The sequence below is a fragment of the Oncorhynchus mykiss genome, chromosome 19 (genome assembly GCF_013265735.2).
Source record: "Oncorhynchus mykiss isolate Arlee chromosome 19, USDA_OmykA_1.1, whole genome shotgun sequence".
NCBI lineage: Eukaryota > Metazoa > Chordata > Actinopteri > Salmoniformes > Salmonidae > Oncorhynchus > Oncorhynchus mykiss.
This window is the reverse complement of record NC_048583.1, coordinates 35,662,955-35,689,422: the sequence shown is the minus strand read 5'-3', so window position 1 is coordinate 35,689,422 and position 26,468 is coordinate 35,662,955. Positions and strand designations below refer to the sequence as shown.

Genomic DNA, 26,468 nt, shown 5'->3' with positions numbered 1-26,468 from the left:
TAGAATCCATGTTAAGAAATCAACCAATTACAATATTTCCATAATGTGCAGCTGACTATTGTTTCAGTCAGGGAAAGAGAGAACTGGACAACAACTTTGCATATAAATGAACTGAGTGACAACTAAAAAATGAACAAATCTACTATAACCAACAAAGATAAAGTATGTCACATGACAAAGTAGGTCATGGTAGCTTCTTGCTGTTCCAGGTGGTTGTTCTGCCCTTGAACCTGCGTTTAAAAAGGGAGAGTAAAACACAGGACAATACATTTGAGTTCAGATTAATGCCGCAATTTGCTGTATCAGACTATACCTCAATGACTTCAAACTGGAATCTCCTCTCCAGCAGAGCTTTCCTTTGTACCACCACCTGACAATAGTGATGGACAAAGAGAGAGAGAAGTTGTGAGGATGGCAGTGGTATTGTACTAAATCTAGTGTACAATTAGTTTTGCTCTTACTCACAGACACAGAAACACCAATGATAATGGCCAGGGCAATGATGAGGATGAGGGCAGCAAAGCCTGGATTGATGGTCATCATGTCCATGTGTTGGTGGTCATAGTGAAAGAATAGGACCTTGACGGAGTCCCTCGCCACCTCTAGTCTCCGGCCGTCCACCTCAAACCCAAACCTGTTGCTTTTCAACTAGACAGGATGGCAAAACAGTTAAATTTCACTGCATAGTTAAAGCAAAATATTAGCACCAGGCATGCCAGATTGAACAGACCTTTATACAAAAAAATGATTATTTCTTAAAATATGGAGCCCCTGTCGACTGTCAAAAATATTCAATGACTTTACAAGCAAACAGAGCCTTTTTGAAAGGTCTGAAAGCAGATACAGCTCTTACAAAATGTCTCACATCTCTCTCAATGTAGTAGGCCACAGTTGCTATGTCCACTGGCTCCTTGTCTGTCCTGTCGTCAGTCAGCCGGATGGACACTACTTGGTACAGTTCCCGCACCTGAGGACGTGGCCGACCGGCACAAATAACACATTCATAAAGACAGAGCTCACTCACAATCTCAAACGATAATCTATGAGGAAACATGCCTGCTTACTCACAGTTATGTCTAGGATCTGTGTTTTATCCAGCGTATATTCCCTGTCCAGCTTTAATACCAACTGCCTGAAACAACAATGGTGCCGTGACAACATAACTTTTCAATAAAAAATGTATTTAATAAAAAACTGCATATCAATGGGTTACTACAGAGGAAGGAAACAAACCTTCGTATCTCATCCATGGTTTTTGCAACAGGTGTGAACTCCACTTTAAATGTGAATTGAATATCAATGACACTACAAATGAAAGACAGAACACAATTATTGATCACTTATCATGTATTTTAGAAACAATATATAATACATATTAATAATAAAATATATCGTTTTCTTCATGATTTCACTCACTGGACTGTGACCAGCCTGTCACATTTGAGGGGGTCATGTGTCTTGTCCGAGACTGGGACTCCAGCGTTGTTAACACACCAGCATAGTTTGGTGTCCTCCTCTCTGCACTGTTTAGGTCTGAACATACCAGCTCCATCACAGTTTGGATGGTACTTTGTCCCTAAACTCCCCCCAGTTAACATGGTTCCTGTCCTGTGCTTACTCAACATCTCCAGGTGTATTAGACGACACTTGGGAGTCACTGATGAAGAGTTCAATAACATGAGATATTTCCAATTTCATATATCATTCCAAATGTACTCAGATATCAGATAGACATAGACGACAGAGTAATGTGTGTGAATTTATACAAAGGAAGCAATTGAACCACTTCATTTATGTCCAAGCCTAAATGTCTAAAATCATACTGATATACAAGGCAAATCCCACTGCAGATAAGAGATATAAGCCACAGAAGATGGTCTTACACTGGGTACAGTTGACAGTGATGTTGTCATAGCCTCGGAACACAGGTTCACAGGTGCCACAGCGGTTGACATGGCAGGTGACATACTGGTTGTGATGACATATAGCTTCTCCACACACTGTGTCAACTTCACAGTCTTCCCGGACAGGAAATGCATCATCATTACATTCTTTATCTGTGATCAGAATATAGATCATCATGAATGGAAGTAATTTTCAAATATATAAGGTACAAGTTATGTTGATCTGATTTCAAGAAAAAGCAAATACAGCTATGAAGTGAGAAGCTATGAAGACTACATGATATCCATGTTACCATATATTTCACTAATGGAATTCTACATCACCATAGCACAGCCTGAGTAGTTGGTAGTCAAGTAGAAATGTAGCATTTAGTTAGTAGCATGTAAAGGCAGAGGCCAATCCAGTAAACTCATAGAGGCACATTATAATAGGTTAAAGGTCATCAAAAGTGTCAGACTCACCTGAGACAGCCAGAGTGGATGCTCTACTACTCTGAAGGATAAGCAGTAATGAGACTATATAAAGCTTCTCTACCCTCATGTCTGTGTTTCCTCTCTCCTTCCCTCCTGACTCTAAAGTGTACACTCCGGTGTGCTCCGTTCCACACCATTTAGCTGTGATGTCGTTATCCCGCAGGAAATGCACACTAGCATCCCTCAGGATTCACAATGCGTGAAAGGATTAGAGCTTATTTTTAAATAAGGGTTGGCAGACCAGTGTTGGGAAACAAAACATTCATTTTAAATTATCAGAGTAATCTATTTTTTTTATCAGTTTAAACTCAAGTCCTTGATATAAAAATAGATGTTGAATCCATCAAAATATGGACATTTTTGAATTAACACATAATACAGCGTATGTGTAAAATCATTTATTCACACTGTTTGAAAAGTAAAATGCTATTTTTTCCTGAGGACACTGTTCTATTGGTCAGTGCACGACGTCTGGGTGTCCACAGTAGTGTCTGAGGAAGCCAGGCTCCTGTTGCACTGAGTTTTAGAGCCTCAGTCCTCCAGCAGTATGTCCACCTCCTCCATGGGAACTCTGTCTGAGCTCCTTCTCTGTCATCAGGTCCAGGAACTCCTGCACGTGCTCAGGAAAGAGCTGCACCGTGTCCATGTATAAACCCTGTGGATGAACACACGCACACACACGTCAGAAACAAGTTCATTTATTCTTACTAAAACACACCAAAGAGCTACTAATTATCACTGTTTCATCATTTCATCTGTCACTGTGCTCACCTTGGCCCATGGGACATCCTGGAGAGCACTCTTCCCTTCTCCACTTCCCCTTCTGACACCTATAGTACACAACAAAACACCTGACGTCAGCTTCAGCCATACTTCCAATGCTCCTTCATCATTCGGCTATTGGAACTGATAACTGGATAATGATACAGGGGTATGTTTTAAAGAGGTGTCTTACCAGGAAGTTCATGTACATCCTCCACAGCAACGGACAGTGGGACCCCGTGCTCTGTTGCTATGGCGTTCTCAAACAGTGAGCGAATACGTTTGCTTAGGCCGTTCTCTGGAAGGTTGGAGAAGGTGTCGCCATAGCAACCAGACCTGCCAAGAAAGCAATAACAACTCCGAAAAATCATCCAGTTAGCTAACCCAATGAACTTCAATCTAAATGTGAGCTACTGCAGACTAGTACTATCTGTGTGTGTGTTCTGTTATCAACATTATTTGATTAAATTGATACTGATTAAAGTCTTCCATCCTCAGTGTTCCCACGTCTGTAGAGTCTACTAGCTGCTTCCTCTGCACTGATGGCGAACAGGCGCTAGCCTTGGTCACGCTGTGGAAGAAGCGGCATGCCCTGCCGCCGCTGTGGTAGGCACATAGAGCTGCCACGGGGGGGCACTCGAGGCAGAGCAGGCTTGCGCCGAGGTCAGCTCCAGTCTGAGATGGCTGACTGGGTACACGCGGGTGCTGCTGTGTTAGCACAGCAGTGCCGCCTGCTGGACAGCCAGGGCATCTCCCTCTGAGGCAGTAGAGCTCTGTGTCTGTGTGTCGCTCGCTGCTAGCTGACCCCTGGGCTGACATACTGGGGTGTTGCTCCAGCCTCTCCCTGGCCAGGCTGTAGACTGCATCTGCAGCATCAACCCCCACAGTCAGGAACAGGGCATACCACCCCACTAGTCCTTTGACCTGCCTGGCAGGGAGCTCACCACCGGCTGCTCATATGCCTTCCTGGGCTTCAGAACGGCCACTGGAGCCACCTGTCCAGTGAAGGGGGCATACGAACTACCCTCTGTTAGCTTGGTGAGGATAGAGACCGCTCATGAAGACACTGCGGTAGTGGTATTTGGTATTTTATTAGGATCCCCATTAGTTGTTGCAAAAGCAGCAGCTACTCTTCCTGGGGTCCACACAAAACATGAAACATAATACAGAATGACATAATACAGAACATCACTAGACAAGAACAGCTCAAGGACAGAACTACATAAAGGCACACGTAGCCTACATATCAATGCATACAGACCAACTATCTAGGTCAAATAGGGGAGCGGAGTTGTGCCGTGAGGTGTCGCTTTATTTGTTTTTTGAAACCAGGTTTGCTGTTTATTTGAGCAATATGAGATGGAAGAAAGTTCCATGCATTAAAGGCTCTATATAATAGTGTAAGCTTTCTTTAACTTTTTCTGTATTTGTGGACTGTGAAAAGACCCCTGGTGGCATGTCTGGTGGGATAAGTGTGTGTGTCAGAGCTGTGTGTAACTTGACTATGCAAACAATTTGGGATTTTAAACAGATTAATGTGATACAGTCAGTCTCTCCTCAACTCTTAGCCAAGAGAGACTGGCATGCAAAGTATTTATATCAGCCCTCTGATTACAATGAAGAGCAGAACGTGCCACTCTGTTCTGGGCCAGCTGTAGCTTAACTAGGTCTTTCCTTGCAGAACTGCACCACACGACTGGACAATAATCAAGATTAGACTAAACTAGAGCCTACTTAACCTAGTGACAGTCTTCCCTGCCACTGCTCTGCCCGTACCCCCTCGCCAGGCCTCCTCCACCTCCACTTACAATTACTTTTAATTCCTTCACGATTAGAAAAAGCCTTTCAAACCAAAGGAATTGCCCTTGGCTGAGCATATGGTTGCCTGACTCTAAAGCTTGTAGCTAGGGTAACCTGGCGTTACCTTGAGCTTCTCATACTGGATCCAGTGCAGTGAGAAGACGGATCTCTCCTGAGTAGAGAACAGAAACTCCTCCCCCTGCTTGCACAGCCAAGCCCCCCTCCTGGTGCCCTGCAGCGAAGTCATGTGACCCACGGGGCTGACGGGAAGGTCATCAGAGGTGAGTCAGGATCATGAACGTCTTCCAGCAGAGCCAGGTCATCCAGCAGCAGGAAGTGTCAGCAGGATTTAATAAATGTTTTCATCATCAATCTACACACAATACCCCCTAATGACAAAGCCAAAACAGGTTTTTAGACATTTTTGCAAATGTATTAAAAATAAAAATAAAAATAATTTACATAAGGATTCAGACTCTTTGCGATAAGACTCATAATTGATATCAGGTGCATCCTGTTCCCATTGATCATCCTTCTACAACTTGATTGGAGTCCACCTGTGGTAAATTATCTATATCTATATAAAGTCCCACAGTTGACAGTGTATGTCAGAGCAAAATCCAAGCCATGAGGTCGAAAAAAAACATTTAAGGTCCCCAAGAACACAGTGGCCTCCATCATTCTTAAATGAAAGAAGTTTGAAACCACCAAGACTCTTCCTAGAGCTGGCCGCCCGGTCAAACTGAGCAAACGGGGGAGAAGGGCCTTAGTCAGGGAGGTAACCTAGAAATAGATGGTCACTCTGACAGAGCTCCAGAGTTCCTCTGTGGAGATGGCAGAACCTTCCAGAAGGACAACCATCTCAGCAGCACTCCACCAATCAGGCCTTTATGGTAGAGTGGCGAGGCGGAAGCCACTCCTCAGTAAACGGCACATGACAGCCTGCTTGGAGTTTGCCAAGAGGCACCTAAAGGACTCTCAGATCATGACAAACAAGATTCTCTGGACTGATGAAACCAAGATTAAACCCTTTCGCCTGAATTCCAAGCTTCAGGTCTGGAGGAAATCTGGCACCATCGCTACGGTGAAGCATGGTGGTGGCAGCATCATGCTGTGGAGATGTATTTCAGCGGCAGGGACTGGGAGACTAGTCAAGATCGAGGGAAAGATGAACGGAGAAAAGTATAGAGACCCTTGATTAAAACCTGCTCAGGACTTCGGACGGGGGTTGAAGGTTCACCTTCCAACAGGACAACGACCCTAAGCCCATAGCCAAGACAACACAGTAGTGGCTTCTGGTCTCTGAATGTCCTTGAGTGGCCCAGCCAGAGCCTGGGCTTGAACCCGATCGAACATCTCTGGACAGAACTGAAAAAAGAGGTGCAGCGACGCTCCCCATCCAACCTGACAGAGCTTGAGAGGATCTGCAGAAAATAATGGGATGAACTCCCCAAATCGAGGCTGTAATTGCTGCCAAAGGTGCTTCAACAAAGTAGTGAGTAAAGGGTCTAAATACTTATGTAAATATGATATTTCAGTTTAATTTATTTTTATACATTTCTAAAAACCGGTTTTTGCTTTTCCATTATGGGGTATTGTGTGTAAATTTATGAGGGGAAATAACTATTTAATACATTTTAGAATAAGGCTGTGATGTAACAAAATGTGGAAAAAGTCAAGGGGTCTGAATACTTTCCGAATGCACTGTAAATAGCAACGCTAGGACCCATTTTTAATGGTAGATATATCCCAGGATTGGCACCACTATCACTAGTGATTACAGCCAAAACCTGTAAGTCCGGGTCCTCCACCGATTGGCCTTTGGTTTTGTCTGCCCTCCACGGCAGACAATAGATGGCCTCATGTAACGTCTCCGCGTCCAACCAGATCCTCCACTTGGGCCAGGTCTTATCCTTCACCTCTGATTCCTCCTGATCTTTATCATCTTCATCATCTGTCACACAGAGGTTCTAAAGGTTAAAGGGATACCATTTGTATGTCTCTGTGTCCAGTATGAAGAAAGTTATAGGTCGTTTTGTGAGCCAAGGCTAACTAGCATTAGCAGACACCCAACGCCAGTTAGCAATTGCACTAAGGCTAGTTAGCAACTTCCTTCAAATCCTATGCAGACATAAAAATGGTATCCACGAGTTCATCTGACTCTGGGGAAGTTGATAAAGGGCCTCATTGCCAAAATCCTGAAGTATTCCTTTAACATTACGACTTATTTCGCCAACATTTCATTACGCTATGATGTTACTAGTGTAATTAGTTATACAACACAGGAAGGTTAAAGGGACACTTGTGGATACCATTTGTATGTCTCTGTGTCCAGTATGAAGGAGGTTAGAAGTCGTTTTGTGAGCAAACTTCATGTAACGTGTTACCACGTATATATTTATATTAAACATATATTTATATCAATCAATTCCTAAATAACACAGTAATTAACACTAAGCACAATCACAGAGTGGGTGGAGGAGTGGGAATGTCGGTTATTTCAACAATGTAATAATTTTATGGGTTGAGGGCAGTTGTCTCTGTCTGCGCTGAGGTCAGCAGTTCTCCTGACAGGAAGAACATTAGGCTACACTGCAGGACAGCCTGCAGGACAGTAACAGGACCATGGCAGGACAGCATGTGTCTCTCTGCCATCAACATAATGCTGCCAGTGCACGTTTCTGGCTGCCATCAACAGAGTGCTGCAGTGATTAGCAAACCAGACCTCCATGGAGAACAGCAGAAACTCATTAGTGTAGAATTTAAGGTGGTACTGTTTAATACTGCTCTAATTTCTGGACAAATTGCTCAGATCATTTTCTAATAATCTGATGATTACAGAGTAAAGCCACAGGGAGTCTCTCTCTTCCTCATTAAAGGGGAACTGCACCCGCTGACTTGGCATAGTTTTTTGGCTCGCTCCTCAAGAAAGGCTGGCAGAAGCCAAATGTGAGTTGATTTGGGGGTGTGGTTTGATGTTGGTGTTTCTTGGGTGTGTCCTTGCCACCACCAACAAAACCCAGAAGCTTGTCAGAACCTTGCCCACAGCTGTTCACCAGTCCCAACGTCAACAGTGAGGAGGCGACTCCGGGATGCTGGCAAAAAAAAAAGACAAATCTCAAACTGGCCAATAAAAATAAAAGATTAAGATGGGAAAAAGAACACAGACACTGGATAGAGTAACTCTGCCTAGAAGGCCAGCATCCCGGACCTCTTCACTGTTGACGTTGAGACTGGTGTTTTGCGGGTACTATTTAATAAAGCTGCCAGTTGAGGACTTGTGAGGCATCTGTTTCTCAAACTAGACACTCTAATGTACTTGTCCTCTTGCTCAGTTGTGCACCGGGCCTCCCACTCCTCTTTCTATTCTGGTTAGCGCCAGTTTGCGCTGTTCTGTGAAGGGAGTAGTACACAGCGATGTACTCAACTAGTCTAAAGAAGGCCAGTTTTATTGCTTCTTCAATCAGGACAACAGATTTTAGCTGTGCTAACATAATTGCAAAAGGGTTTTCTAATGATCAATTATCCTTTTAAAATTATAAACTTGGATTAGCTAACACTGTGCCAATGAAACACGGGAGTGATGGTTGCTGATAATTGGCCTCTGTACGCCTATGTAGATATTCATTTTTTTTTTTATCTGCCGTTTCCAGTTACAATGGTCATTTACAACATGAACTATATCTACACTGTATTTCTGATCAATTTGATGTTATTTTAATGGACAAAAAAAATTATATATTTCAAAAACAAGGACATTTCTATGTGACCCCAAACTTTTGAATGGTAGTGTACAGTTGAAGTTGGAAGTTTACAAACGCTTAGGTTGGAGTCATTAAAACTCAGTTTTTCCACCACTCCACAAATTTCTTGTTAACAAAGTTTAGTTTTGGCAAGTCGGTTAGGACATCTACTTTGTGCATGACACAAGTAATTTGTCCAACAATTGTTTTGAGACAGATTATTTGATTTATAATTCACAATTCCAGTGGGTCAGAAGTTTACATACACTAAGTTGACTGTGCCTTTAAACAGCTTGGAAAATTCCAGAAAATTATGTAATGGCTTTAGAAGCTTCTGATAGGCTAATTTACATAATTTGAGTCAATTGGAGGTGTACCTATTTCAAAGACTAAAGTCAAACTCAATTCCTCTTTGCTTGACATCATGGGAAAATCAAAAGAAATCAGCCATGACCTCAGAAAAAAAATGTAGACCTCCACAAGTCTGGTTCATCCTTGGGAGCAATTTCCAAACGTTCATCTGTACAAACAATAGTACACAAGTATAAACACCATGGGACCACGTCATACCGCTCAGGAAGGAGATGCGTTCGGTCTCCTAGAGATTAACGTACTTTGGAGCGAAAGGTGCAAATCAATCCCAGAACAGCAAAGGACCTTGTGAAGATGCTGGAGGAAACAGGTACAAAAGTATCTATATCCACAGTAAAACGAGTCGTATATCGACATAACCTGAAAGGCTGCTCAGCAAGGAAGAAGCCACTGCTCCAAAACCGCCATAAAAAAGCCAGACTACGATTTGCAACTGCACATGGGGACAAAGATCATACTTTTTGGAGAAATGTCCTATGGTCTGATGAAACAAACATAGAACTGTTTGGTCATAATGACCATCATTATGTTTGGAGGAAAGGGGGGGGGGGGGGCTTGCAAGCCGAAGAACACCCTCCCAACCGCGAAGCACGGGAGTGGCAGCATCATGTTGTGTTGGTGCTTTGCTGCAGGAGGGACTGGTGCACTTCACAAAATAGATGGCGTCATGAGTAGTGAAAATGATGTGGATATATTGAAGCAACATCTCAAGACATCAGTCAGGAAGTTAAAGCTTGGTCGCAAACGGGTCTTCCAAATGGACAATGTTTGCAAATGTATAGAAAAAAACATTTTAATATCACATTTACATCACTTTAAGTATTCAGACCCTTTACTGAGTACTTTGTTACAAGCTTGGCACACCTGTATTTGGGGAGTTTCTCCCATTCTTATCTGCAGATCAAGCTCTGTCAGGTTGGATGGAGAGCGTCGCTGCACAACTATTTTCAGGTCTCTCCAGAGATGTTCGATCAGGTTCAAGTCTGGGCTCTGACTGAGCCACTCAAGGACATTCAGAGACCCGAAGCCACTACTGCGTTGTCTTCGCTGTGTGCTTTGGGTCGTTGTCTAGTTGGAAGGTGAACCTTCGCCCCAGTCTGAAGTCCTGAGCACTCTAGAGCAGGTTTTCACCAAGGATCTCTCTGCTCCGTTCATCTTTCCCTCGAGCCTGACTAGTCTCCCAGTCTCTGCCACTGAAAAACATCCCCACAGCATGATGCTGCCACCACCATGCTGCACCGTAGGGATGGTACCAGGTTTCCTCCAGACGTGACACTTGGCATTCAGGCAAGAGTTCAATCTTGGTTTCATCAGACCAGAGAATCTTGTTTCTCATGGTCTGAGAGTCCTTTAGGTGCCTTTTGGCAAACTCCAAGTGGGATGTCATGTGCCATTTACTGAGGAGTGATTTCCATCTGGCCACTCTACCATAAAGACCTTATTGGTGGAGTGCTGCAAAGATGGTTGTCCTTCTGGAAGGTTCTGCCATCTCCACAGAGGAATTCAGGAGCTCTGTAAGACTGACCCTCGGGTTCTTGTTCACCTCCCTGACCAAGGCCCTTCTCCCAGTGGTGGAAAAACTACTAAATTGTCATACTTGAGTAAAAGTAAAGATACCTTAGTAGAACAGAACTCAAGCAAAAGTGAAAGTCACCGTAAAATACTACTTGAGTAGACATCATTTTCAAATGAAGCAGTCTGCCAGATCAGAGGCAGTAGGGATGACCAGGGATGTTCTCTTGATAAGTGTGTGAATTGGACCATTTTCCTGTCAAAATGTAACGAGTACTTTTGGTGTGAGGGAAAATGTATGGAGTAAAAAGTACATTATTTTCTTCAGGAATGTAGTGAAGTAAAAGATGGCAAAATATAAAGAGTAAAGTGAAGTACAGATACAGTGCCTTGCGAAAGTATTCGGCCCCCTTGAACTTTGCGACCTTTTGCCACATTTCAGGCTTCAAACATAAAGATATGAAACTGTATTTTTTTGTGAAGAATCAACAACAAGTGGGACACAATCATGAAGTGGAACGACATTTATTGGATATTTCAATTTTTTTTAACAAATCAAAAACTGAAAAATTGGGCGTGCAAAATTATTCAGCCCCTTTACTTTCAGTGCAGCAAACTCTCTCCAGAAGTTCAGTGAGGATCTCTGAATGATCCAATGTTGACCTAAATGACTAATGCTGATAAATACAATCCACCTGTGTGTAATCAAGTCTCCGTATAAATGCACCTGAACTGTGATAGTCTCAGAGGTCCGTTAAAAGCGCAGAGAGCATCATGAAGAACAAGGAACACACCAGGCAGGTCCGAGATACTGTTGTGAAGAAGTTTAAAGCCGGATTTGGATACAAAAAGATTTCCCAAGCTTTAAACATCCCAAGGAGCACTGTGCAAGCGATAATATTGAAATGGAAGGAGTATCAGACCACTGCAAATCTACCAAGACCTGGCCATCCCTCTAAACTTTCAGCTCATACAAGGAGAAGACTGATCAGAGATGCAGCCAAGAGGCCCATGATCACTCTGGATTAACTGCAGAGATCTACAGCTGAGGTGGGAGACTCTGTCCATAGGACAACAATCAGTCGTATATTGCACAAATCTGGCCTTTATGGAAGAGTGGCAAGAAGAAAGCCATTTCTTAAAGATATCCATAAAAAGTGTTGTTTAAAGTTTGCCACAAGCCACCTGGGAGACACACCAAACATGTGGAAGAAGGTGCTCTGGTCAGATGAAACCAAAATTGAACTTTTTGGCAACAATGCAAAACGCTATGTTTGGCGTAAAAGCAACACAGCTCATCACCCTGAACACACCATCCCCACTGTCAAACATGGTGGTGGCAGCATCATGGTTTGGGCCTGCTTTTCTTCAGCAGGGACAGGGAAGATGGTTAAAATTCATGGGAAGATGGATGGAGCCAAATACAGGACCATTCTGGAAGAAAACCTGATGGAGTCTGCAAAAGACCTGAGACTGGGACGGAGATTTGTCTTCCAACAAGACAATGATCCAAAACATAAAGCAAAATCTACAATGGAATGGTTCAAAAATAAACATATCCAGGTGTTAGAATGGCCAAGTCAAAGTCCAGACCTAAATCCAATCGAGAATCTGTGGAAAGAACTGAAAACTGCTGTTCACAAATGCTCTCCATCCAACCTCACTGAGCTCGAGCTGTTTTGCAAGGAGGAATGGGAAAAAATTTCAGTCTCTCGATGTGCAAAACTGATAGAGACATACCCCAAGCGACTTACAGCTGTAATCGCAGCAAAAGGTGGCGCTACAAAGTATTAACTTAAGGGGGCTGAATAATTTTGCACGCCCAATTTTTCAGTTTTTGATTTGTTAAAAAAGTTTGAAATATCCAATAAATGTCGTTCCACTTCATGATTGTGTCCCAACTTGTTGATTCTTCACAAAAAAATACAGTTTTACATCTTTATGTTTGAAGCCTGAAATGTGGCAAAAGGTCGCAAAGTTCAAGGGGGCCGAATACTTTCGCAAGGCACTGTACCTATAAAAACAACTTAACATGTAATTGAAAGTATTTTTACTTAAGTACTTTACACCACTGCCTTCTCCCCCGATTACTCAATTTGGCCGGGCAGCCAGCTCTAGGATGAGTCTTGGTGGTTCCAAACTTTTTACAATTAAGAATGATGGAGGCCAATGTATTCTTGGGGACCATCTATGCTTCAGAAATGTACCCTTCCCCAGATCTGTGCCTCGACACAATCCTGCCTCAGAGCCCTACGGACAATTCCTTCAACCTCATGGCTTGGTTTTTGCTCTGACATGCACAGTCATGCACAGTCATGTGGGACAGGTGTGTGCCTTTCCAAATAATGCCCAATCAATTGAATTTACCACAGGTGGACTCCAATCAAGTTGTAGAAACATCAAGGATGATCAATGGAAACAGGACGGACCTGAGCTCAATTTCAAGTATCATAGCAAAAGGTCTAAATACTTATGTAAGGTATTTCTGTTTTGTTTATAAATTTGTAACAATTTCTAAAAACCTTTTTACGCTTTGTCATTATAGTGTATTGTGTGTAGATTGATGAGGAAAAAAAATATTTAATAAATCTTAGAATAAGGCTGTAACGTAACAAAATGTGGAAAAAGTCAAGGTGTCTGAATATTTTCCAAATGCACTGTAGCCATCTTACATTTGGCTGCAGAGTTGGGATCCAACCCATTCATATTCTTATTAAATCTCAGTGAATCTGAGACAAAAGACAGGCGGGCCCTGAACATGGGGCTTTGGGTATAAGTAATTCCAAATCTGGTTGAGAAATATCACTAAATCCTATATGGTGTTACATTTTAACTATACAAAGCTCAATTGACCTAGACTATGTTCCAATATCCACTAAAGAATCTCTGATCAATTAAAACAGTTAATGCTGTGTTTTCCATGCAGACACACACAGCAACATGTCCTGGGGGGAGAGCGAGCTGTGAGCCACCGCAAACAGGCCATTATTAGTTCTTTCTCACACACACACACACACACACCACACACACACACACACACACACACACACACACACACACACACACAGAGCGGAAGCTTAGCCCCCAGACACATCCTTCGGAGGATCGCAAGCAACATTGTTCATAATTCAGCAGTTATTATAGCTAAGTTACTAAACACTCATTCGTATTCCATGCTTGAATATTTCATGAATATGAAACCTCTCAAAATGTTTTCTATTGTACCTCTCTATTTGGCCAGCTAGTTGTCAGTATAAACTCACAGAGGAAAGGGAGACCTCTCTCTCTTCCAGTACTTGATAAGGGTAATATTCCTCTACCTTTCTCTCAGCAGAAAGGGATTGGGCTGAGAAGGCCAGGGCTCAGTTGGATAGGAATTAGAATGCACCACTGCTGGTAAAAAGCCTCTATTAAAAGCTGGTCATGCATTTTAAATGCCCCGTTAGCAAAGTTTCCATGTAGAGATTAAAGTAAAGTGACAAGGCCCAGACCATAGCCTGAAGGGCACTCTCTGGATGGGTCCCCAGCACTGCTTTAATGCCTGTGACGGAAAACACACAGCCCTAGTCTAAGGTAAACACATCCCACTGGTGCACTGACTCTGGATAAACAGCCAATACGGTAACACAGACCCCCAATTCATCATGAGTCTATTCTGGAGAGAGCAACCAGCCAGATGCATATGTGTTCTTTGCAGAGGTACATGGGGAATGACTGTGTGTGTGTCTGTCTACCTGTTGTCTGGTGGATAGGTCCTTGACAGTGTCTTGAAGAAGGTCAAGTCCAGCAGGCACTGGAACAGGCGCACAGCCTTTTCTGAGTGGCCTGCATGCCTGAGGAAATGACACTGCTGGAGGAAGATGGCTGCAGATATAAAGACAGAGACAGAGAGAACATTCAATACCACATCATTAATCAGGCCATCTAATCTAGGCTTGGTTTTCTGTATTGTCATCGCTCCTCTGCCAAACTAACCCTGAATCAAATGTTAGATTATGGAGATGTTATTCTCAGATCGGCAGGTAAGGGTGCACTTGAGCGGCTAGATGTTCTGTACTTTTCTGCCATTGCAAATCGGAACGGCAGAATGGTACAGAACATTTAGCCGATCAAGTGCACCCTTACCTGCCGATCTGAGAATGACATCCTTATTGTACTCCTCTGTAAACTGGCCATCTCTTTATACTAGACGCAAAATCCACTGGTTGATACTCATTAACAAAGCCCTCTTGGGCCTCACTCCCCCCTACCCGAGATACCTATTGCAACCATCCTCCTCTATATACAGTAACCGATCTGCCACATTCTGTTAAAAGTCCCCAAAGCAAACACATCCCTGGGTCGTTCCTCTTTTCAGTTCGCTGCAGATAGCGACTGGAACACATCTGCAAAAAATGATAAAGCTGGAAAGTTTTGTCACCATCTCAGCTTTCAAGGACTCAATGGTGGACATTCTCACTGACAGCTGTAGCTGTTATGCGAGCCAATAACCTATACTGTTGATTGTGGTGTCTGTTTTCTGTCTGTCCGCTTGCGCTGCCATTATTTGTTGGTGCGGTCTGTCTATTTGTCTGCTCAGTAGGGCTATGTTGCTTGTACTGTGACAGTCTTTTTCCCTCGTGCTGTTGTCTGGCCTTAAAGTTGTTTGTGCCATGTATATTTTTGTTGTCATAGGTTTCCCTTCATGTAGTGTGATGATGTCTCTTGTAGTGAAGTGCTGTTTCCACTGTCTGTCTGCTGAGGCATCTGTGCTGTTGCCAAGTGTCTTCCGTCTGTGTTGTCCGTCTTGTCTTACTTTTTTTGTATTCCTGCACCCTGCCCCACAGGAGGCCTTTTGACTCTTGCCGTGACACGAAGCACCCACTTCAATCCCACCTATTAGAACCAGCACAGGTCCATTCATTTAGTACGAGCTTTTAAAGATGAATATATCCTCAGACTTTGAGTGAAGAAAAAACTGAGTAGGATGAGGAAAATAAAGTGAGAGATGGCAGGAAAAAAGGTTTGAAAAGTAATAACAGATAGCTAATCTTTCCTGAATGAAAAATTCAGCAGGCGAATTAAAGGCACACATCCCTGAGGTCACATGAAATGGCAGCTTCTCAAAAGCGGCCTTCATTATTCATGAAATCCTTATCGAGTTATAATTAATGCTGCCGTCTCCTTCTCTACAAGTTGGGGTTTGCATTGCCCTGCCTTGTAGCCTGGTCCCAAATCTGTTTGCACTGTCTTGCCCAACACCTACAATCATTGGCATGACACTGACCATAGGAGTTGGCAAGACAGCACAAACAGATCTGGTACCAGGCTACCTGCCGTCAGCATTTTTCTAAAAGGAAACAAACAGTCAAAGATACTGACAGTCTCCCTCAGCGGAATGCAAGGAGCCCGGTGTAGATATATGACCAGCATTCTCATGTAGGCTATGGTCCAGTTTTAGCACATGCTGCTTATTCCATGCTTAGATCTCCCACACTGTTTGATCTGTCAACAGTGCAGCTGCAGAAACGCTCAAATATGTACTATCCAACCACAAGAGGGAGTCTGTGACCATCATATTATAACAAGAGAATCACTCAAATAAAAGCTTTCTGTACCTATCAAGTCGAGTTGAGAATACCAAAGATTCCACAAGTGATTACATGCATGTGTTGAACCTGAAACAGCTAGCCTGTTTTCTGAGTTGCAGCAGGTGATCTGTGAACCCAAATAGTTACAGTATGTTAAACAAAATTCCAGGTGACTTGAATAAGCGAGGCATCACTGGATAACATCAAAAGTATATCATGTTATTCCACCCTTAGACAACCAGTCATTGTTGTAATAACAGTAAGCTGTGGTAGACAGACAAATTGTTCCAGTAGGCTAATGAATGCCGAGTACTGGCTTCTGTTTGTCTAAATCTTATTATTTAGACGGGGGGGAAAAGGATTGAATTGTTCCTGGAGTGCGTCCCATCCTTATCATTGCTCAACAGGCTAAAGCCCTGACAGGATAGTTCCAGGATCAGCCCAGTGGCAGCCCTACCCAGACTGACCGATGGCCAGCCAGTCTAACTAGATAATAGTTTCATTAGACAAATTGAGGGGCAGCTGCCAGAGGGCCAGGAGGCTAAGCCATCGCTGCAGTATTCATATCATGGATCAGCAGCGTGGACACTGGATATCCATTATCCTCCCTCTTTCTGCCTCTCCCACTCCCTCTCTCGTCTCTCCTTCTCCCGGGTCCTTTTCTCCTGTCAGTGGTCAGAAACATGACACAGCACAAACCTGTTTAGGGGTCTTCTCAGGAAGGTGAAAGATGTTACAGAAAGTTGCAGATATAACTGTCATTGTAGAAGGAATCATGCCAGTTCTATTTACGACATCTATCTGCACCATTCCACAACTTTCGCCTGCTGAGGCTCTGGTACTATGGCTCTGCTGCACCCATAGACATCTGGCAATGACATCATGATATAACCACAATAATGTAACTAGCTTTCTTCTTTTTTTTCTTACCTTTATTTAACTAGGCAAGTCAGTTAAGAACAAATTCTTATTTTACAATCACGGCCTACACTGGACAACGTTGGGCCAATTGTGCGCCGCCCTATGGGACTCCCAACCACGGCCGGTTGTGATACAGCCTGGATCCGAACCAGGGTGTCTGTAGTGACTCCTCAAGCACTGAGATGCAGTGCCTTAGACCGCTGAGCCACTCGGGAGCCCAGCTAGCCAGCTAACTCAATTTAGTCTATCACAAGAGATTACAAGCTCATCAAATCCATACCAAAGGCTTCTGAAAGGAGTTGAAAGATATATAAACATATATATATATATATATAAACACACACACACACGTCATCTATTAGCTGACCCCAGTAGAAGAATGACATAGCTCTCAATCACTCCCTCCATGTCTAGACCATCGAAACAATCCCTACAACATGATAGAGACAACGGCACCTTTCTCTTCCACCAAAATGACGACTCATCAACTCTTCTCTTCCACTCTCACGGTAACAGTGCAAACATGCAGAATGAACCACAAACAGTTCAATACAGCAGCAGCACATAACATACTGACGAGGAGAAACTTGAACCATAATTCTCGCTCTCTGTGTCAGCCCCTCTACAGGACGGCCCCTCTACAGGACGGCCCCTCTACAGGACGGCCCCTCTACAGGACGACCCTGTGCAAACGAAGGATGAGAACAAAAAATCAGAACAGGCTTGAATGTACAGTATTATGTCCACAGAGCAGGCAGTGAGTGAGAAATTATGTTGCCACGAGCAGCAGGGCAGACATTGAGATGAATAAGATGCAAGACTTCGCTCTCACACAGGATCTGTACGTGAAACGGGTTCGCTACGCACTGTTCACAGTGTGGTAGCTAGAGCACCAAAACAGCGGAGAAATTGAGCGTCACGCGTCAACGCTCTTAGTTGCTGCGGAAATTGCCCCACTATGCCGTTTACTTTCTGCATCGACGCCATATCGCTGAGTCTACCTTAAATAAGTTATTCGTGCTAAATTGAATTTAAAACATAATAATATGTAGTGTATATTGCATGTGGCATGTTTTTCATCAGTGCCCGGCAGCACCCGGTGAGACAACATGCTCCCATCCTGCACTACCGCCAGTGTGCTCAGACACTTCCCGTACACCGTATTGACCTTTGACACATAGAAGGTGCTGAATGGCTTTGCACAAACAGCAGGTACTTCCTCCACAGTGGGGGGGGGGGGCTGTTGGGGTGCAGGAACACCAGTTTCTTCCACTCCTTCAACAGAGCTGCTAACTCCCACAGCTCCCTGCACAGACGCAGTAGTTCCAGCTTTAACTCCACACAGATGGGGTTACTGTCCACCGCTCGATCCAAAATGCGTGGCCTCGCTGACCTCTTCTGGCGCTCTGTCTCATTCTCAGAGATGTCACCAAACACCTGTAATACAGATCGGGAAGTTATTATAATTTAAAAGTAATGATAGTAGCTAGTACATAATCATGTGAATTTTTTTGTATCACGACACATTTCCTGTTCTAGTGAAAAGGCCAGCAAAAACTATTTTGAATCCTAGTGAAATCTAATGTGATGTGATGACACTGATTGGTGTGGTGTGTAATTGTGGGGTTTTAACGTTGAATACCGAACCTGGAAGTGGACAAACTGCAGCCAGGTGTGTGTTTGGAGGTTTCCCTCAGCCTCCTGTTAAAGTCCTCCAACTTTTCAGCCAGCAGGGTGGTAGCATTGTCTCTGGGAGTAGAGGGTTTTTCCTCTGCCTTGCCCTGCTCCGCCTTCCCCTGAAGCCACAGGGAGGTGGAGAAGTCATACACCCCCAGCGGGTTGACCCAGGGGGCCTGGCCCAGGGCAGAACCACCCCCCTCAGCCTCACCTTCCAGGCAAGGGGGCACAGGGATGAAGGGTACGGTGGTAGTGACCTCTGGTGGTGGTCTAGGCAGTGTGGATTTGACCTCAGCAATCCTGTCTTGGAGCGCTACAGACAAATCCTTCAACCTCATGGCTTGGTTTCTCCTCCTCCATGCTTCACGGTGGGAACCACACATGTGGAGATCATCTGTTCACCTACTCTGCCGACACAGCGGTTGGAACCAAAAATCTCAAATTTGGACTCATCAGAAGAAACGACAGATTTCCGTGTTTCTTGCCCCAAGCTAGTCTCTTGTTCTTATTGGTGTCCTTTAGTAATGGTTTCTTTGCAGCAATTCGACCCTGAAGGCCTGATTCATGCAGTCTCCTCTGAACAGTTGATGTTTAGATGTGTCTGTTGTTTGAACTCTGTGAAGCATTTCTTTGGGCTGCAATTTCTGAGGCTGGTAACTCTAATGAACTTATCCTCTGCAGCAGAGGTAACTCTGGGTCTTCCTTTCCTGTGGCGGTCCTCATGAGAGCCAGTTTCATCATAATGCTTGATGATTTTTGCGACTGCACTTGAAGAAAGTTTCAAAGTTCTTGAAATGTTCCGCGTTGACTGACCTTCATGTCTTAAAGTGATGTCGCTTCACTTTGCTTATTTGAACTGTTCCTGACATAATATGGACTAGGTATTTTGCCAAATGGGATATCTTCTGTTTACCAACCCTACCTTGTCACAACACAACTGATTAGCTCAAACCGTCATACAGTATGACGGTATTTGACTGTATTTTCTGTTTTTGATTAATAAAAGTTCGAAATTTGCTTTATGAGTAGTGCATGACAACACATATATTGTAAATTATTTGAATTGGTCCTTCTCCATTCTGATTGTTTTATACTGTTCAATTCAACTTCAACCTAAAATAATTTCCTGCATTTTCATCAATTTCTGCATTTCCTGCACTCATTTGAGATAATTTCCACACTGCCACGATATGGGGAAAAATACAGGATAGGAACCAAAGTGATTTTCAGTGTTTCCTCGGGGACCCTACAATCTTTGGCTACATTAAATCTTTATTCATATAGCCAACATATTCATGCGTCGCCTATTCCTCTTTGATTTAGAACAGGTGTGGGGGGCGTCCGGCCTCTGTGCCGTATACGGCCTACGAGATCGTTTGATCAGGCCCCCGAGCCAATTCATAAATACATTTGTTATAAAATTAATTTTAAAAAGCTCTAGACATTGTTTTTCTACAATTTTTATGTATTTTTTAAATCCCTCACCCCTGATTTAGAAGATACTGTTGCACAAACAACAAGCTGATTTTAAGCCTCCACCAGAACTGGTATCAGGATGTATTAGCTAGCTACATTTGCTCTGACTCAGTACTTTATTAGCTAGTTAGTTAGACAGCTAACTAATGATTAGCATTAGTGGCTAACACAATTTAGCTTAACTTGCTAAGAAAATACAAATTAGCTGTTTGCAGGTGTAAGAAACACAAACTAATATTGTAATTATAGAATTCTTGTGGATTTATATTAAGATCAAAGTGGAAACAACACCGTTGTCATCAACATTGTTGCATGTGCTGCATTGACCATGCAGACTGAACAAAAGTGTCTCGTGGTCAAGCAACAACAAATGCGCTCCTTGAGTGACAGGGGGTGGGACTAGATCTGTGTGGAAAGCAGCATGGAGAGAGAGAGAGAGAGAAAGAGAGGGATGACTCAAGTTCGCTGACCCTCAACACTGGGGCCCCACAAGAGTGCGTGCTCAGCCCTCTCCGTACTCCCTGTTCACCTATGACTGTGTGGCCATGCACGCCTCCAACTCAATCATCAAGTTTGCAGACGACACAATAGTAGTGGGCTTGATCACCAAGAACGACGAGACAACCTACAGGGAGGAGGTGAGGGCACTCAGTGTGGTGTCAGGAAAACAACCTCTCACTCAACGTCAACAAAACAAAGGAGGTGATCGTGGACTTCAGGAAACAGCAGAGGGAGCACCACCCCCATCCACATTGAAGGGAACAGCAGTGGAAAAGGTGGAAAGTTTTAAGTTCCTGGGCGTACACATCACATAGAAACTGAAATGGTCCACCCACACAGGCAACCTCAGGAGGCTGAAGAAATTTGGCTTGTCACCCAAACCCCTGACAAACTTTTACTGATGCACAATCGAGAGCATCCTGTCGGGCTGTATCACAGCCTGGTAAGGCAACTGCACCGTCCTCAACAGCAAGGTTCTCCAGAGGGTGATGCACAAAGCATCACCGGGGGCAAACTACCTGCCATCCAGAACACCTACAACACCCGATGTCACAGGAAGGCCAAAAAGATCATTAAGGACAAGAACCACCCGAGCCACTGCCTGTTCACACCGCTATTATCCAGAAGGCGAGGTGCATCAAAGCTGGGACCAAGAGATTGAGAAACAGCTTCTATCTCAAGGCCATCAGACTGCTAAACAGCAATCACTAACTCAGAGAGGCTGCTGCCTACGTTGAGACTCAATCACTGGACACTTTAATAAATGGATCATTGGTCACTTTAAACAATGCCACTCTAAATAATGTCTACATATCTTAAATTACTCATATCACATGTATATACTGTATTGAGACCCAATCACTGGACACTTTAATAAATGGATCACTAGTCACTTTAAACAATGCCACTTTAAATAATGACACTTTAGTAATGTTTACATATCTTACATTACTCATATCACATGTATATACTGTATTTTATACCATCTACTGCACGTTGCCTATGCCGAACGGCCATCGCTCATCCTTATACTTATATGTACATATTCTCATTCCCCCTTTATATTTGTGTGTTTTAGGTAGTTGTTGGGGAATTGTTAGATTACTTGTTAGATATTAGTGCACTGTTGGAACTAGAAGCAAAAGCATTTCGCTACACTCGCATTAACATCTGCTCACCATGTGTATTTTACCAATAAAATTTGATTTGATGCAGCGGGTTAAAATATAAAAACAGATGTTACATATGGCGTATCACATTTGACAAACCAAACATTAAAATTCCGTTATAGAAGGTAAAGTAAAAACCCAAACCGTTCCGTGCATAAATACCGGTATATAGTAAAATACGGTATACCGCCCAGCCCTAGCTCAAACGCATTAAGAAATTCCACAAATTAACTTTTAACCAGGCACACCTGTTAATTGAAATGCATTCCAGGTGACTACCACATGAAGCTGGTTGAGAGAATGCCAATGTTGTGCAAAGCTGTCATCAAGTCAAAGGGTGGCTACTTTGAAGAATCTTAAATATAAAATAGATTTTGATTTGTTTAACACTTTATTGGTTACTACATGATTCCATATGTGTTATTTCATAGTATTGATGTCTTCACTATTATTCTACAATGTAGAAAATAGTACAAATAAAGAAAAACCCTGGAATGAGTAGGTGTGTCCAAACTTTTGACTGGTACTGTATGTAAATATGATATTTCTGTATTTAATTTTTCAAAACATTTGCAAAAATAAAAACATGGGGTATTGTGTGTAGTGTAGATGGTTCAGAAACAAATCTATTTTAAATTCAGGGTGTAACAACAAACCGTGGAATAAGTCAAGGGGTATGAATCTTTTCTGAAGGCACTGTATATTTGTATTCTTCTTTCCACTCTGTCATGTAGGTCATTATTGTGGAGTCACTACAATGTTGTTGATCCATCCTCAGTTTTCTACTATCAAAGCCAATGAACTCTGTAGCTATTAAAATCTCCAATGGTCCCATGCTTATTAAAGATATATTCAATGTCGGATTTGTTATTGTTACCCATCTACCAATCACTGCCCTTCTTTATGAGGCTTTCAAAAAGCTCCCTGGTCTTTGCAGTTGAATTTGTGCTTGAAATTCAATACTTTACTGACGTACCTTACAGATAGATGTTGAATGTTTAGTGGACAGAAGAAGGGTAAGTCGTTCAAAAATCATGTCAACCCCTATTATTTCACACAGAGTCCATATAACTTATGTGATTTGTTAAGCCAAATTTTACTTCTGAACTAATTTATGCTTGCCTAAACAGAAGGAATGAATACTTACAGTATGCAACAATTATATTTTAGTTAATACATTTGTATTAATTTGTAAAGATTTGTATCATTGTCTTTTCACTTTGACATTATGGAGTATGTTGTGTAGCTCAATGACAAGATATTACAATTAAATCTTTTATTTTAATCCCAATTTCTAACGCAACAAAATGTGAAAAAAGTTCAAGGGGGTGTAGACTTTCCACAAGCACTTTCTATATACCCCTCCACAAGCACTTTCTATATACCCCTCCACAAGCACTTTCTATATACCCCTCCACAAGCACAAGCACTTTCTATATACCCCTCCACAAGCATACATCCTATTATTAAACTCACTAGGGCATATGGCTTATATCTAAGAAGCGCTCTGACAGGAAGGAAGGTATTTACAGCAGGTGAACTCTTTCACTTCCGCACCCTGACTGTGGGCTGCAGGCAGGCAGAGGGCTGAAGTAGTAAAACCACCTGTGAGATATGGATTACTGCAGGGCTGCAGACCCAAAACTCTCAGTGCAGCATTTATTATCAACCCCCCCCCCCCCCCCCCCCCGTGATGATGCGTACTGTAATGAAGGCTCTGGCACCTGCAGCTGGAGCTGACTGACTCCCACTCTGACTGACCTTGAGTTGGGAGCAGAACCAGGCTGCTGGCCAACAGATACCCTTTCCACACTATTGTGCCAACCTGAACCAGACTGTGCTGGCTCAGATATTTTATTTGCCAGGCTAGTGCAGTATCGTTTAGCTTGGCTCAGCTCTGTTCAGCTCACTAGCATGGACAGGGTAAGAGTGGGCAGATGATGGCTGATGAGCGGCTACACAAGAGCTGATATGGCTGTAGTGGTGCAGAGATGAGGGGGGAGTGAAGGGGAGAGACGGAGAGTGGAATGTGCTGCAGTGGTGCAGTGGAAGGGAGGTTACCTACCTAGCGATGTCTTCTCTGTAGAGCGATTTGTACTCCAAGTTGGAAAGGTCTGCTCTTCTGTCCACGCAGAAGGGCCAATCAGTGGGGGTCTAGAGGTCGTCCAGCCACACAAAAGACCCCTCCAGCAGACACTGCACCTCCTCACTATAGACAGAAAGAACAACACCGTTAGGATCAATGCAGAGTATACACCTCTAAAGAAGAGTTGGCTGACATGTAACAAGTTAGTGTTTTCATGATTGTATAAAAATACAATACAAATACAATAAGAGTAGAGTACATAGCTCAAATATAATGGTGTACTTTAAGTCAGAAAACATTGATAGTAAAGCACAGATTAGTTGTAAAACATTGGTAGTACAGTACAGAACAGATCCAAAACATAATCCTAACATTAGGCTAATTTAACTGTAGCTTCAAAGATGAGTTACACAAGTCTCCTGTTTAGGAGTCAGTCCCTGAAAGAGAGGCATAGAGACGTGTGTGTGTGTCGTAGTTAGTTCAGAGTCTGTCAAAAAGAGCTCCTTCAACTGGCAGTCCGCCTAGACACCCAGAGTAGACCTCCTGTAACGTACTGAGCCACAGACACTGAATCTCAGTCCTACCCAGCAACAACTAGTACAGTATTACCAGTCATGGGCAAGTATTTAAAAAGCATCCTAGGGTAGGAGTGCTGGTCTAGGAACAGTTCACCCCTTGTCCAACTGATCCTATATCAGCACTCCTACTCTGATGCTTTATACATTTGAGCCCAGTCCTGAAATCCCTACCAGAGCATGTAGACCTGAGTGACTGGGTCTCACTGGGAACAAAGGAAGTGAGGTCATACGTGTGAGGAGTACTCTCAGCCTTTTTCAGGAGATCACTGGGGTAGATAGTATTTGAATGTGAGCCACTGCTTGCTGTAGAGGGTTCTCCATTCTTCTTCTTGTGCTTCTTCTTTTTATTATTTTTATTCTTCTTGGATGGGTAGCCATTCTTATCCTCCCTATCTGTTGTCTGTTCAGAAATGTTAGGAGTAAACATTTAAGTACAAATACCACAAGCTATTGACTTTTGGGTGAAACTCAACAACGGTCAATGCTCAGATCATATCATCCCACATCCCAACATTCAAAGCCACTCGATAAAACCTCCAGTGCTTCTCAAAGAGGGCAGAATGCCTTATCCTGTCTCCTGTACAATGGAGCATGAAATACTATTCTGTCCCAGAGGTAGGGAAATAACTGAATAACGATTAAAGAATTTTATGATAATAACACAACATCTTGTTTCTGCTGGTTGTGTCTCATTGGCTTTCTCAGTGGCTCGCTGGTGGACAGAAAGAACATCGTCGGTGCAGAAACTTTGATTGCTCAGCCATTCTAGTTCCGAGGAGAGAGAGGAGGCATGTCTAATCAATCGCAATTAGTTCTCGCACTGTGTCCATGGGTTAGGGTTTTGCATTTTGGGGGGACGTTAGCTATGTTACGAGCAGACTGTGTTACCGATGGCAAAGACACTTAGCTAGCTATAGTAAAATTGTGTTGGGAGCTATTTAGCTAACAAACTAGAGAAACTGTCAAGCTGACACTGACAGCTCTTTTAATACGTTCTGTCAAAGGCTGAAACGTCGCACTTGCGTTTACTTTCACTAGATCTCTCTTTCAAAGTCCTGGGCCGTCACAGAAAGAGGGTTAGCTGGTTCACACATCCACTAAACATAAATAAACATTTTTGGTATTACCTTTAGGTGCATTCTCAGGTTTTGTATTTGATAATCTTACAAAAGCTGGAAATAGAGCCATGTGTTGTTCTCCTCTGCATGTAAACAGTCGGATAAATATGACGTCATCTCGGACGCGACTGTGGTTTGTTGGATGGGTAGTAGCTATAATTTTAGGCTAAATCATGTTATCTTTAATGCACATTTTATGATTTAGTTTAGCCTATTCATCTTTGAGCATGAATCAATCAGTCACTTCCATAGACTGATTAAAGCGTGAATGTTGTTGGGATTCATCGTTAATGCAATGGTTTGCCAGTCCATTGATTGTTGCAGGCTGCGAGATAATTGTCTAAAATCAATCAGCATTACTATTAAACAGTTTGTTTAGCCATAGTAAATTAGTAAAGCTTGATTTTTGTATCCAGTACTGGTCTAATTTACAAAATAGACTTCGAATCAGCACAAGCTTTCTAATATTGTAATTCTATATTCCTTCATCGAAACCCGTCATTTAAAATTCCGCGACTACATGTTCCGTGTATGTTTGCGGTGACCAATCGCCAATCACCACCACTCCTCCCGAAAAACTCAAATCGAGCCCTTGCCAGGTGAGGAGGAAACATTTTGATAAACTACAAAGACTGAAAGAAACGTCTTGTCGTAAGCAATTATTACAGTATTGCAAAAATACTCTGTGTTACAATGTAGACTGTCCGGTTACACCATTTTCCAAAACCACTGAGGTAACATTAGGCGCCATTGCTTGACGCATTGCAGATCCAACGTAGCCAATCTTAGGCGCTCGTACAGTGAA

General features: G+C 43.0%; 1 protein-coding gene across 4 annotated transcripts; it reads right to left on the bottom strand.

The window, feature by feature from the left end:
• Positions 1-82: 82 nt before the first annotated feature.
• On the bottom strand, positions 83-26,323 carry LOC110497734 (epithelial cell adhesion molecule). Of its 4 annotated transcripts, XM_021574057.2 has the most exons (12): positions 25,673-26,323; positions 23,947-24,090; positions 14,302-14,431; positions 3,334-3,476; positions 3,150-3,208; positions 1,884-3,033; positions 1,417-1,657; positions 1,234-1,305; positions 1,069-1,132; positions 854-967; positions 314-648; positions 169-230 (listed from the first exon to the last, which is right to left on the bottom strand). In XM_021574057.2, the coding sequence occupies exons 6-12, from the start codon at positions 2,080-2,082 to the stop codon at positions 185-187; spliced, it is 1,071 nt and encodes a 356-aa protein (XP_021429732.1). In that variant the 5' UTR covers positions 2,083-3,033; positions 3,150-3,208; positions 3,334-3,476; positions 14,302-14,431; positions 23,947-24,090; positions 25,673-26,323; the 3' UTR covers positions 169-184. The 4 variants fall into 4 exon arrangements, with proteins under 4 accessions (XP_021429734.1, XP_021429735.1, XP_021429732.1 ...); XM_021574059.2 differs by lacking the exons at positions 14,302-14,431; positions 23,947-24,090; positions 25,673-26,323 and having other exon boundaries at positions 83-230; positions 314-370; positions 466-648; positions 3,334-4,344; XM_021574060.2 differs by lacking the exons at positions 14,302-14,431; positions 23,947-24,090; positions 25,673-26,323 and having other exon boundaries at positions 83-230; positions 314-370; positions 466-648; positions 866-967; positions 3,334-4,344.
• Positions 26,324-26,468: the final 145 nt, after the last annotated feature.